The 19,798-nt window shown below is 43.4% G+C and overlaps 1 protein-coding gene across 1 annotated transcript; it reads right to left on the reverse strand.

Moving 5' to 3' along the window:
* Positions 1-1,880: 1,880 nt before the first annotated feature.
* On the reverse strand, positions 1,881-18,987 carry LOC310642038 (aldehyde dehydrogenase family 3 member B1-like; the record flags this gene model as incomplete). Its single annotated transcript, XM_083365415.1, has 9 exons — positions 1,881-2,228; positions 4,002-4,101; positions 7,835-8,001; positions 9,004-9,390; positions 16,739-16,820; positions 17,914-17,999; positions 18,128-18,248; positions 18,392-18,502; positions 18,871-18,987. 9 exons carry the CDS (start codon positions 18,985-18,987, stop codon positions 2,035-2,037), a joined length of 1,365 nt encoding a protein of 454 aa, XP_083221541.1. The 3' UTR covers positions 1,881-2,034.
* Between the last annotated feature and the right edge of the window lie 811 nt (positions 18,988-19,798).

A 19,798-nucleotide genomic window follows, 5' to 3' on the forward strand; every position in this document is an offset into this window, starting at 1 on the left:
TTATTGTAGCAAATTCCTTACACCTTCACCTGAGCATTTATTCTTTAAATCTTTGTTGCCTCTGTTTCCTGATATCTACATTTCAATCAAAATCTCCTGGTATAGGAATTATTTTTTGGCTAATTTTATTAGGTTTTTATTAATGTTATTATATTAGGTAATTAACTATGTCAATAGCACTATTAAATAATTAGTCAACTATTTGCATGGTTTGATTCAAGATCTTTATTACAGAAGGAAAACATTTGCCTGAAAATGCAAAGCTATATGAAATCTCAACATGTCCCCAACCTGTGGGCCGCAGCCCGGTAGTGGGCCGTGGCCTACTGGCCACTGGGCTGCAAGATAGACTGGCCAGTGTGTGTGCACATGCACGCGCATCCCCTCACTTTTGCTAGCAATGTGCTAAAATGGGCTGCCACAATGCCTCAGGGCGCAAAAACGGGCCATCGCTACACCATGGGGTGTGAAAATGGGCTCCACTGAGCTGCAGGACGCAAAAATGGGCCACCACCATATTGCAATGCACAAAAATGAATGCCACTGTGCTGTGGGGTGTGGAAATGGGCTACCGCCACACCGCGGGGTGCAAAAACTGCTGTCGCACCACAGGGCATAAAAATGGGTCTCTGCCTTGCTGTAAGGTGCAAAAATGGCTGCCGCCATGCCATGGGACGCGGAAGCAAGGTGTTGTGCCACACAAGGACAGGACCAGTATCACAAGGGCGCTAGCGCCGCCGTTTGTGGCGCATATGTGCTCACGCCCCATGTGCATGCATGCATTCATGTAAAATGCTTCCCCCTCCCTTTTCCTCCAGTCTGCCAACCAACAAAGGTTGGTGACCTCTGGTTTTAATGAATCCAATGTTTAAATATTTCCTAGGAAATAATTGATCATTTTACAAAGACCATCCATGCTGCTACGCTTACTCTACAACTACATTAGTGGCCAAAATTGTGGAACACTTTTGGGAAAAGTGTATTTTTGAGGTTTGATGCCTAATAACACCACTTTTTTTGGAGTAGTACCATAAAATTATACATCAATAGAAAGAATTTAATCAAAAATGTAATGCAACAAAGTTTGTTCAATTATCTGTACTGTATTCTATGAAAAGATGTAGCTAAATAACCAGAAAAAGGAAGCACAACTTGCTTAGGTTGATATCAGGTAGCTTTCCTTCATCTGATTGTAGCCAATGAGCATGAGTGTTTAGAGAGCCAATCAGGTGTCATCTTGTTTTGGCAATGAGCCAATCAGATCACAGTAGGATTCAGTTATTGATGTCATGTATTGAAGCTGAGAGGAGGATATATGTCAGTGTGTTATGTGATCGCTATTAAGTTGGTTGGGGTTTTTTTGTGTTCTTTCATTTAGTGAGCTTGTAAAATGTAATAAAATTAAAGTAATGATGCAAAGAGTTGACTGGTTGCCCAGAAAGTGATGTAAAATAGTATTACTAAGTGAACAAGGCTACAGTTATAAAGAAATTAGAAGAAAAATTGGTGGAAACTTAACCAAAGGTGGCATTTCTACTGTACACTTCTCCCAAAAGGTTTCCACAATTTTGGCCACTACTGTATGTTAATCAGAATGATTGCTCCGCTATAAAGAGGAGCTGTACTTGTCCATTTTTAGCAAAGAATGTGAGGCTTGTAGATTTTTAAGCAAAATTAACTTCATGTGTTAAAGGCAAGTTGAAACTTTACACATAAAAGTTAATTTATGTGTCCTTGCTGGAATTGAAAACATGTCGTATATCCAACAACTGTGCAAAGAGAATTGGAAGGTCCCTAAGTTTTCTAACCACTACTAAATGTTTAATTTATTGAAGGTGGTACAGGATAAAGAAAAAATGTAACAAGCAAAGATGGTAAAAACAAGGTTTGTCAGAAAAGAGTGCTTTTCAAGGATCTTTGAAGGTGGTGAGGCTACATTCTAGGACCAGCTGATGAAAGGAAAAAATCTCTCAACTCTACAGCAAAATTGTTGGAAGACGTTTCTTAAGAACACAGGTCATGTGATTCAATGCCTTACAACAAAGTGCACATGCCCCTACGCCTGACTTCCATACTAGCGACCGCCATTCTCAAATTACTATCACTGTATGGTGGGTAGCGTATTCTGTTGATTGCTTCCAAGCCTATGTAACGCAAAAGACAGCCACGGAAGTGAGTAAAAGTGTCGAAGGTAAACTTGCCATGGTACTTGCCAAATCCACTGCATCCTGCAATATTAAAAAAAAATTCAGATCAAATCTTGCTGACTCATCTTTCAGTTGACAACACAACCTGAGCAGCCCTTGAATGTATTCTTGTTCATCAGACTAGAATGAAGGTAAAGGTAAAGGTTCCCCTGCACATGCGTGCTAGTCGTTTCCAACTCTAGGGACTGGTGCTCATCTCCATTTCAAAGCCGAACAGCCAGAGCTTGTCCGAGGACATCTCCGTGGTCATGTGGCCGGCATGACTAGACGCTAAAGGCGTACGGAGCACTGTTACCTTCCCACCGTAGTGGTCCCTATTTTTCTACTTGCATTTTTACGTGCTTTCGAACTGCTAGGTTGGCAGAAGCTGGGACAAGTAACAGGTGCTCACTCTGTTACGCGGCACTGAGGATTCGGCCCGCCAAACTGCCAACCATCTAATCGACAAGCTCAGCGTCCTAACCCACTGAGCCACCGCGTCCCTTTCAGACTAGAATAAAGGTAAAAGGTAAAGGTTCCCCCGCACATGCGTGCTAGTCGTTTCCGACTCTAGGGGCCGGTGCTCATCTCCGTTTCATAGCCGAAGAGCCAGCGCTTGTCCGAGGACGTCTCCGTGGTCATGTGGCCGGCATGACTAGACGCCAAAGGCGCACGGAACGCTGTTACCTTCCCACCGTAGTGGTCCCTATTTTTCTACTTGCATTTTTACGTGCTTTCGAACTGCTAGGTGGGCAGAAGCTGGGACGAGTAAATCTCTTTCTTCATAGTACTTACTACAAAAGGTTTATATTAATGGATATTGAACAACTACTTTTAAAGAAGAGATTAAAGAAGAAAATCCCACATAGACAAACAAAGCTTGGTTAGATAATAATTTCCTGGTCTGCTATGTTTCATGATTGGTGAACTGCAACTGCCTCAATCCCCAATAAAATGAAATTATTGCTTTTGGGGGGGCGGGTTATCATCTCAAATGTTGATTTACACAGCATGTTAAGAAGCTGTGTTTAGGTTAGGTATGACCCTATTGAAACAGAGCTGATTATTTTTTTATCTTGTTATCACCACTTACAAAATTAAAATAATGAGCCTCCTCCTATGACAGCTGCTTTCCAGTATAATGTAGACCAGGAGATTTCCTGCTGTCTCTTTTTCTTTATAGATCAGATCATCTGTCATCCCTTGGCTCATCCTTTCAGTGATATTTCCTTACTGGATTCCTCAATGCCTTCAACAGTGGCAGAGCTTCTAATATACTGCCTTTACTGGGAAAAGCTGGGATACATTTCAGAGAAGTATCTGCCTTGAAAATAGCTCATGCTGGAGCTGTACTATAGCACAATCAAACATCAGCACCAAAAGTGTTTTATGACATTTTGTATTATGTCCTAAGCTGTTTTATGATCATTTCATGTCATAGAATGGTTTTATTTAATTTGCCAAATTTCAATTTCACTGGAGTCCTGAGTCCTAGATTTTGGACACATTCTGTAAGTTAGCCCATTTGAAATACCTTGAGTCAAAAAGTTTATCCTATGGAGCGCTGTTTTGCCCAGTTAAAGGTTACATGAATCAAGTTTTAGTAGTGTATAGACAACCACCTAGCTTATAGCACAAAGGGATATTTACTATTTGAGCAATTTGACTTAACCTGCAAATGGTTTAAAATGGACTTTTAACATTTTTGTCTTTAATCTGATGAAAAACATCATCCAGAGGGAGAACTTGTCTGGTTGAAAGGGAAGGATAAGAATGGAAGTAAGAAATAAAGATAACGTAGAAAGTTAATCATACCAATGCCACCAAACGGTAGGGTAATCAATGATGCCTGCAACAGGGTATCATTACCACAAAAGCCACCACTGGTAGTACAATCCAGTAACCGGTTCACAACCTATAAAGAGAAAAAGAATAGAAGCATATTAAGAGTCCCGTTCTTAATCTTCCAAACGTGAGTTTGATCAAGTCCCAGCTCTTTAATAATATGGGACACGATACAAACAAGGGCCTTTAGCTTTTGTGCCACTACAAATACTTGGAATGTTGAAAATGTGCCACAGACACACTCACAAAATGGCTGATGTTGTAGATGTAGTCCAGGGGTCTTCAGACTTGGCCCTTTTATGACTTGTGGACCAACTCCCAGAATTCCTCAGCCAGGCATGTTGAAGTCCACAAGTCATAAAAGGGTCAGGTTTGAAGGGTCCTGATGTAGTCAATTGGCCATTTCCTAAAAGTCAGTTGGAAGGCAAAAATAAAGAAATAAAGATTCTCCATGAATCTTAGTAAAATTGTCAAGAGATCAAAAATGTGAATGACCCTTTTAGACTCACCCATCCTGTTTTCTACTTCTGTGCTCTTTTCATACAGAGCCAAGAGTGTTGAATAGAAATAAAAATGACAAGTTCAGTTAATATAATCCATGCCCTGTCTCAAGCAAGGGCTTTGCAGAATACAGGTAGTCCTCGATTACAGCCATTCATTTAGTGACCATTCAAAGTTACAACGGCACTGAAAAAAGGAGCATGACTGGTTTTCACACTTAAAAACTGTTGCAGCTTCTCCATAGTTATGTATCAAAATTTGGGCAATGGGCATGTGTTATGACAGTTGCACTGTCCCAAAGTCATGTGATTACCACTTGTAGTCTTACTAGTTGGCCTCCAACAAGCAAAGTCAATGGGAGAAGCCAGATTCACTTAATGAATGCATGATTCACTTGACAACTGCTGTGATTTTATTGTGTAGTGCAGGGGTCGGCAGCTATGCTGGCTCAGGAATTCTGGGAGTTGAAGTCCACGAGTCATAAAAGAGCCGAGGTTGCCGACCCCTGGTGTAGTGGGTTCTTGGCCGCATGGTCAGACAACAGACAAAGGACTCAGCATGGCAGCTCTTTATTGGTAGCAGTACCAAAGCGAACAAAGGGGTTGCCTGTACCCCCTTATATACTTGGCCAGGTGCACTGACAGCCAATCTCTTATTTGGGTTTTCCCGCCGAGCGCTACCAGCCAAACCAGATACAGTACAGCACCCCCTGATGGTCACAATGAGCTGCTGCTATATTTTATTATCCCCATACATAACAGATTTGATTAACAACTATGACAAACAAGGTCGTAAAATGGGGGCAAAACTCACTTAAAACTGCCTTGCTTAGCAATGGAAATTTTGGGCTCTATTGCAGGCATAAGTCGAGCAGTGCCAGTATGCTCAGGAATTTGTCTCAACTTCTCTTTTCCCACGTAAAGGGAGAAGTTGTTCTTTTAAAATCCAACAGCAGAATTCTAAGTTACAGAGCAAGAAATGTTGGTACCTGAATTTGGGGGGATAATGGAGGATGCCATCTCCCCTCCAGCTCTGATAAATAGCTGAAATTACCTTCAAGAATTTAGGGGAGGTCCAGGGACAGAGAAACAGAGGACTTTGCTTCAGGATTCAGATTATTAGGAATGTGTAACTGCTATGATTAGAGATTGTGCTAACTTTTATTTTTTCCCCTCTTTATTAGAAAACGTGTTCTTTCTTATTCCTATTTCTCTGGAAAGTTAAGGCATTCTGTGTAATTTGAGAGTGAGTTGAATATTGATTTTTCTCTTTGCCAATTCCTTGGGATCTGATACAGAACTTTAAAACTGTCTTTCTCCCAAACTTACTAATTAAGCAGACAACCAAAATCTTGGTCTGTCAAGAGCATGGTGTGCATTTTGTAAATTGGATGATATATATCCTAGTGTTTTGAAAAATAAAGTTTGATTGCAAAATTGATCTGTCTCCAAAAAAAGAATAGACTGAAATAATTAGTCACATAGCTATATGCTACAAGGACAGGATAATTATAGAAATTATTTCATTTCCCCCCCACTATTTATTTGCCCAACGGACAATACATGTGGGAGCCTCTCTCTTTCCCAGACCAAGGATGGAGTAAAGCTCCTTGGAAAATAGTAAGACCACAGGTAATTATCAAACAGCTCCAATCCTGAAAGGAAGGGCAGAATGTATCAATCTAGCAAGGCTTCTAGGAGAGAACATTTGAGATGGGAGGAAGGTATGTTTGTATATGACATGTCTCTCCACAATCTATAACATATACAACACCTCAAAAACAAGCCCAGTAATAAAGCTGTCCTCACACAGTATAACCACTAGTTGCTCTCCTGAACATGTGGTGGGATGTAGTCAGTGTTCAAACTCTCACTTTATTATTTGCTTAATTTTGTTCTCCTTGGCTACGGGATTTTCAGTATAGTTACATGGTTGTATTTTAATTTAGCCACACCTCTTCTTCTGGGAGTTGGAAATCACATAAAATATTTAGAAAAATTCTAGTCAGAAGAAAAGAATCATTCTAAGTATCAAACTTTTTAAAAATATCACATGATTTAAAAGAAGAAAAGTGCCATAGTGAAAGTAAGCACTTGTGCACAGTGCAGGGAAGAAGCTGCCATGCAAGTTGTACAAAGCCTTGATTTTTGGGTGGCAATGGGAATACTGATCTAGAAAACCCACATTTGATCTTATATTCCCAAGTTCAAACTCAGAACAAAAATAATAATAGGTTGCACATCCACAGCATAAATGAGCATCAAGGCACAGAAGTCAGCAGTTACACAGGAAAGGGACATCTGGGCCAACTGGAATCCAGGAGAGTGCCAACCTCCAGAGGGTTTCAGGTGCCCCAGAATGTCTGCACAGAAGGTCTTGTGGCACAGTAGAAGGGAAAACATCATTATCGCACCAGAGCAACTTAGAACCACCTCCTCAGCAGTGGGCTGGTGATGCGAGGGAGGCTATGCTTTGATGACATAATCATAAAATAGTACTATAATATCGTTTTCTTTGCATTATGAACGTGTGGATGAGCCAATTATTTTTAACATAAGCTTATTGGTAAAATAAGACTGGAATTGGGCTTTCCCTCTATATCCAAACTACGGAATGGGACAACTCGCCACAGCCAACCCGTCATGGCCATCTTGCTGTGGTCAGCTTGCTGCAGCCATCTTACTGCAGCCAACTCGGTGCGGCCATCTCACCACTGCTATCTCACCGCAGCCAATTCGCCATGCATGCTGCAACTCACCGCAGCCAACTTGCTTCAGGACAACTCGCCATAGGACAATCAACATGGGATAATTCAACACAATAAATATTATCCACCACTGTTTCTTCAACATTATTTTCATTGACAAAAATGGAAATAAAGTAGAAGTAAAAGTAGTGGATAACATTTATTCATGTGGATTGTCCTGTGGTGAATCTTCCTGTGATGAGTTGGCTGCAGCAAGATGGCCACAGAGAGTTGGCTGCAGAGAGTTGGCCTACACCAGGGGTAGGCAACTTTGGCTCTTTTATGATTCATGGACTTCAACCATGCTGGCTCAGGAATTCTGGGAGTTGAAGTCCACAAGTCATAAAAGAGCCAACGTTGCCTACCCCTGGCCTAGACCTTCCAAACTATATTAGCAGTGGACAAAGAACTGCTACCATGTTGGTTCATCATAGCTCACCACCAAACATATTTTGAACATAGTGCAAGTTTCCTTTCATTTGGCCATCATGGGTGGGGTTATGGGAAATAATACAAATTCTTCCAAAGACAATATTCTGTGGCTTAAACAGTATACCTTTGAATCACAGGAGAAGGCATATACAGCTAGTGGGCGTTCTCTGCAATTGATGAAATGTATGGCTTCCTCCATATCATTCACGGTGAATATTGGCAAAATGGGCCCAAGAACTTCCTCTTGCATGATTGGCTCCCATTCTTTCACATCTGCCAACACTGTTGGAGCTATAATGGGCAAAAGATCACATCAAGACGTGTTCTATTTATATGCCATACCTTTATTTGGAGAGCGTTAGCTTTCCCCAGGATATCAGTTCCAATATGCAAACCCAGGAGAACATGACTGCCTTCTTGCTTTATCTAAAACACTTTCCCAGTCTGACACTTGCCAGATCATAGAATCATAAGGCTGGAAGGGACCTTTGAGATCTTCTCGTCCAACCCCTGTCCAAGGCAAGATCCTTATACCATCCTGTACAAATGAATGCACAATCTTTTCTTGAAAACCTCCAATGATAAAGCATCCACAGCTCCAGGAGGCAAGCTGTTCCATTAGTTAATTGCTCTCTCTTTAACACTGTATTTCCATACATAGATTTTGTTTTTCCTAATCTCTCTTAGTTTGTTGAAGTTAGCTTTCTTGGACTTCAACTTTCAAAATCCCAAGCCTGTTTGCCCAATGACAATCCAACACATCTGGTAAGCATCAACCTGGGAGGTTGATCTAAACTATATCTACTAATCATGTATTCTTAATAAGCTTGATTATTTGATTAAGTTGTACAAAAGCAGACACATCACTGGAAGCTAAAATCATAAGACTCTGATTTACTTTGGCCAAGTTATGCATGCAAATTCATTGGAGAAGACTAGGAATGGTTAGTGGACAAAGAAGGAGGAGGAAACAAAGAACACACTGGCCTAATAATATCAGATCTGATGCAAAGTTGAACATACTACAGTTAGAAGCTGTGCTTGACAGGGTAGCATGGAGAGCATTTCCCTATAATGTTACCAAGAGTTGGACAAAACTAATTGTTAACTAACTAATTTAACTAATTGTTAAAAACAACAATTGATTTTGTACAATAAGTCATTTTGACTCATAGTGAACACATCAATTTCTCTAAAAGCTTACTAGTTAGTGTTCATGAAATGTCTTTCTACCTTTCCCAAACTCCAAATCTTTCCTTTTATTCTTCCTCCAGCCCCAAGCTGTATACTCACCAATATAACGCTCACACTCATCGGTCTCTCCACCAATGGCCACCCGGCCACATTCCAGCAAAGCTCGGGCGCGCTGGAAATGCCTGTCATTGACCATGCGACCAAAATCAGCTGACCCCTTGGGATCATTTCCAAAGAATTCACGGATAGCTTGGCGCAAGTAAGGCATCAATCTTTCCTGTGTTTCAATTGTACAGATCACATAATCTGGTGCAATGCATGTCTGTCCAGCATTGAGGAATTTTCCCCATACAATTCGGTTGGCTGCATTCGGGAAACAGCAGTTTTCATCTACATAACAGGGACTTTTACCGCCCAGCTCCAGAACCAATGGTGTCAGTTGTTTTGCTGCAGCAGTCATGATGATCTTTCCTACACGGACGCTTCCTATAAAGAAATGGCAAAATTTGGGTCAAAAAAGATATACAGCATAACTCCTATCCAGCATCGGAAGCTCAGTTCTATGCGCAAAAACAATCTGTGTTGTTTTTTTCTTTAATACACTTCCATACAGATCAGCAAAACTCCACACACAATAATTAAAAATATCTATGAAATGTTAATAATAATCAGCAAGGCAACACTGCTGAAGCAGGTATCAGAGAAAAACAGGCTAAATAATCCATTGAATCCAACCCACTAAGTGCAGAGATCCAAAGAGAAGCACTCAAAACAGGTGGTGTCCAGATGTACCAGCTCTCCAGGTATTCATGTTTACTGTTAAAACTATTGTTCCATGTCCTAACTTCTGGGGTGACTAAGAAGTCTTGGTTTTCTACAGGCATCTTTTCTGGTACTTGAAGAGTACCATTATATTACTTTCTAACCCCAGTCTTTTCTTTCCTTAAGGCTAAACATTCCCAGTTCAAGCCTACACCTTGTTTTCCTATCTCCTGATAAGGATTCTCTGAACCCATTCCAGGTTATCTGAAATATTCAACAATAGTATCCAGAATTGGACTCAGTGCTCAAAACATGGCCTGACCAAAGCAGAATAAAGTTGAATCCCATTTTAGTAACTTGACTGATTTAAACTAAGATGTGTATAGCGTTATGTACTGGAATGTAATGAACAAGCCATGGACCCTCAGCTATTGTGGAGAAGCTAAGTAGGCATTTCCTCCCGAGCCAAGGCTAGCCCTCAGGGGCTAGCTTAATGGTCAGTCCCAACAGTTTCAGCGGGAACATTTGTATTTGGGGCGGGAGAATTCAGGCAGGTAATTGGAGGAACACCAGAGGGCTTATGTGTATAATTACTGGCAGTTGAGCACTTGTAGTTGAGCACTTGTTTTCGGGAGACAATAAAGAGATGTTTTGATGCTGTGCTGCTCCTTGCCTATTGACAACCCACTATATAAAAGTGGTGACGAAAATGGGATGGTGCTGATCAACAGACCGGTGAGAAACCAGGCTACAAACCCTGGCGGGACCCTGCTCCCCACCTGTCTACCAGTAAAACATACTGGAGGCACCACAGACCTGAGGATCTGTCCCCAGGACTCCTAGGATCAGCAAAGCTCCAACCACAGTGGCAGAGGCAAGATCCCACACACCCAACCTCCCAAGAATGGCCAAATTGGGAAGAATCCAAGAGTTCGACATAACCCGCCCGAAACAGTGGAGCACATACGTCTCCCAGGTGGACAATTATCTCCGTGCAAACCAGATCACGGACGATTGGTTGAAGGTGGCAATGTTGCTATGTGTCTGTGGGCAAGACACATTTGATATTGCAGAAAACCTAATAGCTCCGGCCAGCATAAAAACAATCACCTATGCTGACCTAAAGAGAAGACCCAAGGAACACTTCGGTTAACACACAGGTTATCAGTCATCGCCTGGCGTTACACATTCGAGCAACGGGACCAGAGGGCAGGGGAGTTGGCAGCAGAGTTTGTGGCAGCCATTTGATAAGCTTCCCGCAACTGTGAGTTGCCTGACCTGGAAGACCAACTCCAAGACAGGCTCATTTGTAGGTTGCAGAACAGAGAACTGCAACAATGCCTCTTCACCATCGGAAAAATTGAACTTCCAAGATGTGCTGAAGGAAGTCATGGCAGACGAGGCTGCCAAAGGAGCAATGAAGACATTTCAGCCACCTAAAACACACACCAGCCCCGCAGCAGTCAATCATGAGACCACGGAAGGCTCCGCGGAATCCAGCAAGGACAAAGAGGTCGACTGGCTGTGATGAGAGCCACCTCAATGGCCACAATCATCAGAACTAGCAGCTCCATCACAGAAATGAGCAAGCTACAAGGGTCAGTATGAACAAGCGGAGTGCAGATTCTGCACAGCTGTATGCCGTGCCTGCGGAAAGCAGAGCCACATCGCCAAGGTCTGCCAAGACCGGCAGCGGGACACGAAAACCCCAACACAACAGCCAAGAGGAAAATGGTCCCCAGGGCAGACCCAAATCGAACACTGTTTGGGAAGAACACGGATCCAAAGCACAGGAGCTAAATGCATTCTCAAGCAAAAGATTAGGGTACAGCTAAGGCTGCAAGGCGTCCCATGCCCCATGGAGCTACATACTGGATTAGCACTGTCCATTATCTCCTCCAAAACATTTGACCACATCTGCAAGCAAAGCAGATGGTGAGTCCTGCTTAAACCATCCAGTTTGATCTTAATGGACTTTCAGCACTGTAGAGTCCCTATAAGGGGGGAGGCCATTGTCCATGTGAATTTCAAGGAATTTGAGGATCCCCTCAGCGTAGTAATGGTGGAAGAACAACGCACCAGCCTCCTAGGGCTGGACTGGTTCGAAGCCCTGGGCATCAGCATGACCGGCATCCATCAAATCCAATTTAGATGAGTTAGCCGGAGTATGCCAGCAATATGCCAATGTGTTCAGTTCGGAGCTGGGGCAGTACAAAGGGGCACCAATTCCCTCAACCTTGACCAAACAGTAATGCCCATCTGACTAAAACCGTGCAGAGTTCCCTTTGCATTGAAGCTGAAGATAGATGTGGAACTGGACAAGCTAGTGCAGCAAGGAGTACTCCAGCCCGTGGACAGCAGCTGGTGGGAGACTCCAATAGTGACTCCAGTCAAGCCCAATGGGGACGTGCACATATGTGCCAATTATAAATGTACCATAAATAAGGCACTGCAACAGCATGCTTAACCAGTTCCAGTGGTAAGCCACATACTCGCCTTGCTGCAAGGAGGTCAAGTCTTTCCGAAGCTAGATCTCACCCAGGCATACCAACATTTGCCAGTCGACGCTACCACCAAGGCACAAATCATAGTTACTCATGGGGGCATTTAGGGTGCACCACCTGCAGTTTGGGTTAAGCATAGCCCCCAGGTTGTTCCAAAGTATCATGGAATGAACACTAAAAAATATACCTGGCATCTGCCCATACTTTGACGATGTCCTGATTGCAGGAGAATCTGCAGCGGTCCTGGCAGAAATGCTTAGGGCCATTCTTCAACGTCTCCAGGAGGCAGGATTAAAGTTTAAAAAGGACAAGTGCCAAATCAGTGTGCAATCCACCAAATTCCTGGGATTCCAGATTGATGCTGCCGGAATCCACCCATCAGAGGCAAAACTGAAGGTGATTCAACAAGCCTCCAGACCCAAATCCAAGGGGCAGTTGCAAGCATTCCTGGGCTTGCTGAACGTCTACCATTTGTTCTTGCCACACAAGGCTGCGCTGGCAGAACCACTTCACCGCCTATTGGACAAAAAGGCACCCTGGGTCTGGTTGAGCACCCACGATAGGGCATTTAAAGCAGGCAAGTCATTGCTATCCTCAAGCTCAGAGCTAGTCCACTTCAACAAGAAGCTCCCAGTAACGTTAGCCTGCAACACTTCATCATAGGGCATTGGGACAGTGCTAAACCATCAGACGCCAGATGGTCATGAGGCTCCCATTGCATACTATTCCAGAACCTTATCAGCAGCTGAGAGGAACTACGCTCAAATCGACAAAGAAGCTCTTGCCATTGTCACAGGCATCAAGAAGTTCCATGACTTCATATACAGCCGACCCTTCACTGTTTACATGGATCACAAACCGCTGCTTGGTCTTTTTATGTCTGACAAGCAGACACCACAGATCCTGTCCCTGCGGATGCTGCACTAGTCAATCTTCATGGCTGCCTACTCATACAGGTTATTCCACAAGCCAGGGAGGGAAATGGGTCACACCGATGTGCTCAGCAGACTGCCCCTACCGCAGATGGATCTTGACCCAGCTCTGGCGTCGTGTATCTTGGCAATCCAGGACTTACCAGAAACCCCTTTACATGCAGGGGATGTAGCAGCTGAAACTGCCATGGAGAGAACACTCAGTTGCATTCTCAACTGGGTGTTGAGGGGACAGCCAGAAACCAAGCCAGGCCCCGAGTTCCAGCACTATGCGTGCAGGAAAGATCAACTATTAGCCCACAAGGATTGCCTGCTGTAGGGGAGTAGGATCATTGTGCCACCCAGCCTGCACTCCAGGAGCTACTTGTGGCCAGGCCTGGACAAGAACATTGAGGACTGAGTTAAGAGTTGCCAGGTGTGACAAGAAACCTGACCGGAGATGCCACATGCACCAGTGCATCGCTGGGAGACCACACACATCTCATGGCCTCGTGTGCACATTGACTTTGCAAGGCCATTCCAAGGGCAAGTATTCCTTATCATAGTGGACAGCTACTCAAAGTGGCTGGAAGTGGTACCGGTCTCATCGATGACAATGACCAGAGTCACCCATGAGGTGCCTTAACTGTTCACCATGCACGGTCTGCCAGATGTGATTGTGTCCGACAACCGCACACAATTAACAGCAGGAGAGTGTCAGGCTTTCCTAAGTGCCAACATGATCTGGCATGCAATGTCCACTCTGTTCCACCCCGCTTCCAACAGCCAGCTAGAACGGATGGTCAGGATGACTAAGGAGTCGCTCAAACGGATAACCACGGGAGACTGGAATCAATGCCTGGCAAACTTCCTCCTGTGTCAACACACAACCCCCTGCACCACGACAGGGCGCAGTACAGCAGAGCTGAGGTGGGGTTGACGGTTCATGACAAAGCTTGACCAACTTCACCCAGATAGAGCAGCAGGTGAGACAGCTCAACCAAAGTCGCCTAGGAACTTGCAGCTGGGTGACTTGGTCTGGGCCAGGAACTACGGGAGCGGGGCACTTTGGGTGGCGGCCAGGGTGACCAAAATAAAGGGGCCCCTGTCGTACAAGGTCATGTTGGGGGATGAGTGCGTGGTTAGATGCCACATCGACCAGTTATGGCATCGGCAAACAGAGACCTCCCAGGGGGCAGATGCCGAGGTCGACATTCCCCCAAGTCTGCCCCAATCTACCGCAGCCCCCTCCAGAGAGACGGAAACACACAGGCTGGGAAGTCTGCCCCTCTCTATCGCAGCCGCCTCCGATGAAACAGAGGCACAAGAGCCGGGAAAGGCATCGGCAGCAGGGGGCAACATGAACAGGCAGTGTGAGTCCGGTGGACCAGGGCAGGATCATACATCCCCTGCAACAGATGATTCCCTGGCATTGTGCTGGTCCAATAGGTCTCGCGGTCCCCCAGCCTACCTCAAGGACTACAAGTACTGAATAGACTGAGGATGATGGCCATATAAGGGGGGAAGGGTGTTATGTACTGGAATGTAATTATGCAAGTCTTGGACCCTCGCCTATTGTGGAGAAGCTAAGTAGGCATTTCCTGCCAAGCCGAGGCTAGCCCTCAGGCTAGCTTAACGGTCAGTCCCAACAGTTTCAGCGGGAACATTTGTATTTGGGGCGGGAGAATTCAGGCAGGTAATTGGAGGAACACCAGAGGGCTTATGTGTATAAGTACCGGCCATTACCTGTAGCTGAGCAGTTGTTTTTTGGAGACAATAAAGAGATGCTTTGTTGCTCCTTGCCTATTGACTTAGCCCACTATATAAAATATACTGGTTTTTAACAGTCATATTACACTACTGATCATTTGTGATCAGCATTCTGTTTCAAGGGCTGTTTCCAAACTCGTGCATTTGTTTTGTTTGTTAGGAATTTTGATTCCTGACTAAAAAACTCAATTTTCCCCTTATTTTCAGTTCATTTTTCTAACTTATTGGTTTCTGTCTCCTAGAATATATATTCCATCCAATTTTATTTCGTCAGCAAATTTGATAATGACTCCATCTACCTCTTCATCCAAGTTATTTAAAATGTCAATTTAGATGCAGAATGTATATAGACAGTCCATTAAAATTCCACATCAAACTCTCCTGCCAAACTCCTATTAAACGTGCAGTTCTTGTTATTACCCTGTTCTGGGAATGAAAGGGAAAGAAAAATCTTAGTATCTTCACTGCGAGGGAAAAAGCCAGAGAATATTATTATTTCCAAAAGACTGAAATTTTGTATTAGCATTTTTTCTTACTTAAAGTGTGACAACTCATCTTTTGCTTCACTTGTGGGCAAGATCTACAATCTGGAAGCTGCTGATAGCCAAAGTTACAAACACCACATGCAACAGTTTCCCTGGGCCAATGATGGTGAACCTATGAGGCATGTCATAGGTGACATGCCACTGTCGCAGGCCAGGTTCCACCAACACCCGACAACAATTCTTGAAAGCGTCCCTGTTGTCACGCAATTATCAGAGGCTGCAGAAGCCATGTGAGAAGGGGATGTGCTCTTAGCAGCCAGGTGTCCCCAGGGAGGGCCATGCTCTTGTGCAGTCTCCAAAAATTGTGTGAGAATGTGACCTGCTTTAGTGCAAGTTTTGGAGCCTTCAGAGGCAGCGGAAGAATATTTTCTGAAGCTGCTTCAAGAACAAAGGCCTCCTGTGACCTGGAGCAGCTTCAGGTAGACCACAGGAGCCTGTCAACTAAAAGAGAACATCATCTGAAGGTAAGGGGTGCATGGCAGATCCTGGAGAGCACTGAGCCACAAGAGCAATCGTGCTGCTTCCCAAGTTTCGCAAACCTTGGGAAACAATGCGAGGCTGCCTTTTAGAGCGGCAGCAGTGGCTCTAGGATGAAGTCCATGCCCAGGCCTCGACTTCACATCCAGCTTTAGTACTGCCATCAAGAACTGCTATTCATGGTGGCCTGGATGGGAGGGAAATAGAGAATGTTTCTCTGTTGTTTGGGGAAGGTGTGTATTTGTGTGTGTGTGTGTGTGTGTGTGTGTGTGTGTGTGTTTGTGTGTGTGTGTGTGATGCCAGCAGTGTCAAGTTAGGTATTTTCTAAATTCTTGACATATCAACCGCACAAGGGTTGCTATCACTGTCCTGGGCCTAACTTGCCACTAACTCAGCTGTATTGCGATAAACATGGTCAAGTTACTTAATTGAGACACATAGCAAATTGCAGCAATATATACAATTTGGTCTTCTAAGTCACTAAGCGAACTGTTGTAAGTCAAGGACTACCTGTACTTCATCCCTTTTTTCCTTTTTTTTTTTTTTGGTCATCAAGTTTTTGACACCTTGCTAAGCGATTGCTCGTACTCGGATGTTGCCATATCCTAAAAGTGGTACAATGGGTGAAAAGGTTGAAAAGCCCTGTTCTAGAAAGGTATTGTATTAGCTACACAGAGATAAATTCTACTACAGATATTTGGTGTTTTTTTGTAAATAATGATCTTCGATAAATAAACAGAACCTTTCAGTTTCCATAGTTGAATATTGGCTTACCACATAGATTTTTGTGTAGTCATTAATAATATTTTTAAAAATACTATTGAAAAGAATAAGCTGAAAAGAATATGCAAGAAGGGAAAATCACCTGTGTAGAAGATAAAATCAAACTTATTTTCCAGTAATTTTCCTGTTTCTTCAGGACCAGCTGTCACCACAGCAAAGGTTTGCTGTAAAATAAAAAAGGAAGTTCATATTCAGTCAAGTTGCCTGCATATCATATAGGTGTTTTCTGCCCCTGAAACTTTGCAAGGTAAAAAGCCTCTTGGGAGCCATCTGGAGTAAGGAAATGATGCACTAAATTGAAAGGAAATTAGGATTTTCCTTAATAGGTTTTAATTTTAAAGTGATCATTTTTTTATTTAGTAAGAATATGGTAATAGCGAACCTATGATTTTTTTTTCTGTCTAACCTTGGGAATGGAATTGTCCTGCCTTCATAGTAATCCCCTAAATTCATTCCTCCTTTACCCCAAACAGCCTTTTGTTAAAGTAACAATATATACTTAGTCCTTTACACTGTACTTGGATTTTAAGAAAATCAGAAAGCATGTAACCTACGTATATCCAAAATAAACTGACACTGCCTGTCCAACTGTTAACTGTACATCACCCTTTTGCTGTGGCTGTCTAAGACAGAGCTGACAGCCTTCTTTGTTGAAACCAATGGGCTAGAACAGAGGTGTCAAACTCAATTTCATTGAGGGCCGCATCAGCATTGCGGTTGCCCTCAGGGGGCCGGGTGGGTATGGCCAGGGTGCGTGTGGCCTACTGGGTGGGCGTGGCTAGAGTGCATATGGCCTACTGGGTGGGCGTGGCCAGCTCTACATCATTGGCATCAAGGGTGCCTATGGGGCCTGGGCAGGAGTGGGACAGATCTGGGGGTCTCTGGTGGAAGGAGGGTCTCTGGGCCAGGGCCAAGGCAGTGGGGGCCGTTCCCTCACTGTTTCCAGGATGGCTTCACTGGCCACATGAAACCACTTTGCGGGCCGGATCCGGCCCCCGGGCCTTATGTTTGACATGTCTGGGATAGAAAAAGCATTGTAAACCTCAGAAGGTTACCATCACCACCACAGTCTAAAGGGGCAGAAATAAACTAACTCAGCTTCCAAAATCAGATTAAAAATCAGAGATTAGTTCAGATCCAGAGTTTTTCTTCAGCGGGCCCAAGGAATTGCCCTCTCATGATTAATTAAGAGAAAGGCAGAGGAAAAGGCTTCATTTTGATTTTTTAACAAGATAAGCTGGCAGTTGAGGAACTCACCGGATCCAGGTAACAAGGCAATGCTTCTGCAAGGAGCTTTTCAGTGCAGCTGCTCAGCTCTGAAGGCTTGAGAACCACACAATTCCCTAATATGGGAAGAGAATACTTTAGGAGGGTTGCAACAGATTAATATCCACCACCTGCTTGCATCTCCTGGAAGAACACCCATAAGATCTAATGTCTAAAATGAATTAGGAAATAGCATCTCACTCACCAGCTGCAATGGCTCCCACAAGGGGCAACAAAGTAAGCTGGAGAGGGAAGTTAAAGGCTCCAATGATCAGTACCACACCAAATGGCTCTTTGCGAATGAAGGCGCAGTCCAGCTGTGTCAGCTACAGAAAAACCAGACAAAAAATTCAAATAGAAAGCCCACCTTCAGTTTAATGAGATAATATATTCTTTAGATTTTCACCCCTCTCCAATCTAGAAACATTCCTTTTCATTTGTTCTCCTCCCACTCAGCTTCTCTCCTTACTAGGTTCTTGTTCACGCTTTCATCCTTCATCCAACAGTTTAAGTTGTTAAGAGCATTGACCAGTTCATTTCTGACTAAGAGAACCTCAGTGGTCTCAGTTTCAAAGCAGGGCTGTGGAGAAGAAAGACAAAATGAGATGCATCAGTGATGTCCATACTGAGTGAAGCAATTCTTCACTGGGCAAACCTGTGTCTCATTCATAGTAAAGAAATAAAATACTTGGCTGTACTCTTAATCATTTGTTGACTCCTCAACTATGTTTACATAATGATTTTCCGCAGCCTGCTTGCCACCTTGCTAAATTCAGTTCTCATGGCACATACAGAAAACATTGCTTCCTTTTCATAATTATTTTCATGGAAAATCCAACAAAGAGAAAAAATAGAATAGCTGTGCCATGTTTATTAACTGGCAAGCAAGCACTTCATTTGCAAGTCCCCTCTGAGCTGTCAGGTGCTCTAGATGGATGGCCCACTCACCTTGCGTAGGTCCTCACACAGGGCACGCTGTATATCAGCCTGTCTTTCCTCCAGAAAGTGACACAGGGCCTCCAGCTGTGTGACCCGATACTCCTTTGGACGGGTCACTCCTGACATCCAGCTAGCACGTAAGCAATCTACTAGGCCAGCATAGGGGTTTGTACTAGAGCAAAACAAACACGCATAGAATCAAAAGAGTTATGGGAAAGTCCCATTCTTTTTATCATTTATGTAAATTCTGATCCCACAAGGCAGGATGCTCTGTAAGAACTGGATGGATAACCATATTGCCTTTCTTTACTTTAATAACAGTGTTTGGGAATTTCTGCCATGACTCAGTACGTTTTGGCTTCCCAAAACTAAATACAAAGACTTCTACTTCAGAGAAGACTCAAAATAATATTTTCTCTTTTGACCCATACTTGTGTCATTTTTTTTCTAAAGAATGTCTACAGACCCCTCACATCCTGGACATAAACCATTTCAATTTGTTCCCTCAAGACGATGCTATAGGGCATTGCACACCAGAATGACTAGACATAAGGACAGTTTTTTTCCTCACGCCTCACTCTGCTTAACAACTAATTCCTACAACACTGTCAAAATACTCAGTAAAGCTGTATTACTATGATACTCCTCATCTTTCCTATTACCTATCCTTATCTTCTTATGACTATAACTTTACTGCTTGTAACTTACAATTTATATTGGGATTTTTTTACCGTAGTATGATTTATGTTGTTTACTTAGCTAGTACTCTATCACTAAGTGTTGCATCATGATTTATGATGAAGTGTTGTATTTCACGATTTATGATGAATGTATTTTCATGTTGTATATGATCATGATTATTACTCTTACTTGTAAATACACTGACAGCTTATGCACCAGAAACAAATTCCTTGTGTGACCAACCACACTTGGCCAA

This window comes from Vipera ursinii (assembly GCF_947247035.1).
Source record: "Vipera ursinii genome assembly, chromosome: 1".
Taxonomy (NCBI): Eukaryota; Metazoa; Chordata; class Lepidosauria; order Squamata; family Viperidae; genus Vipera; species Vipera ursinii.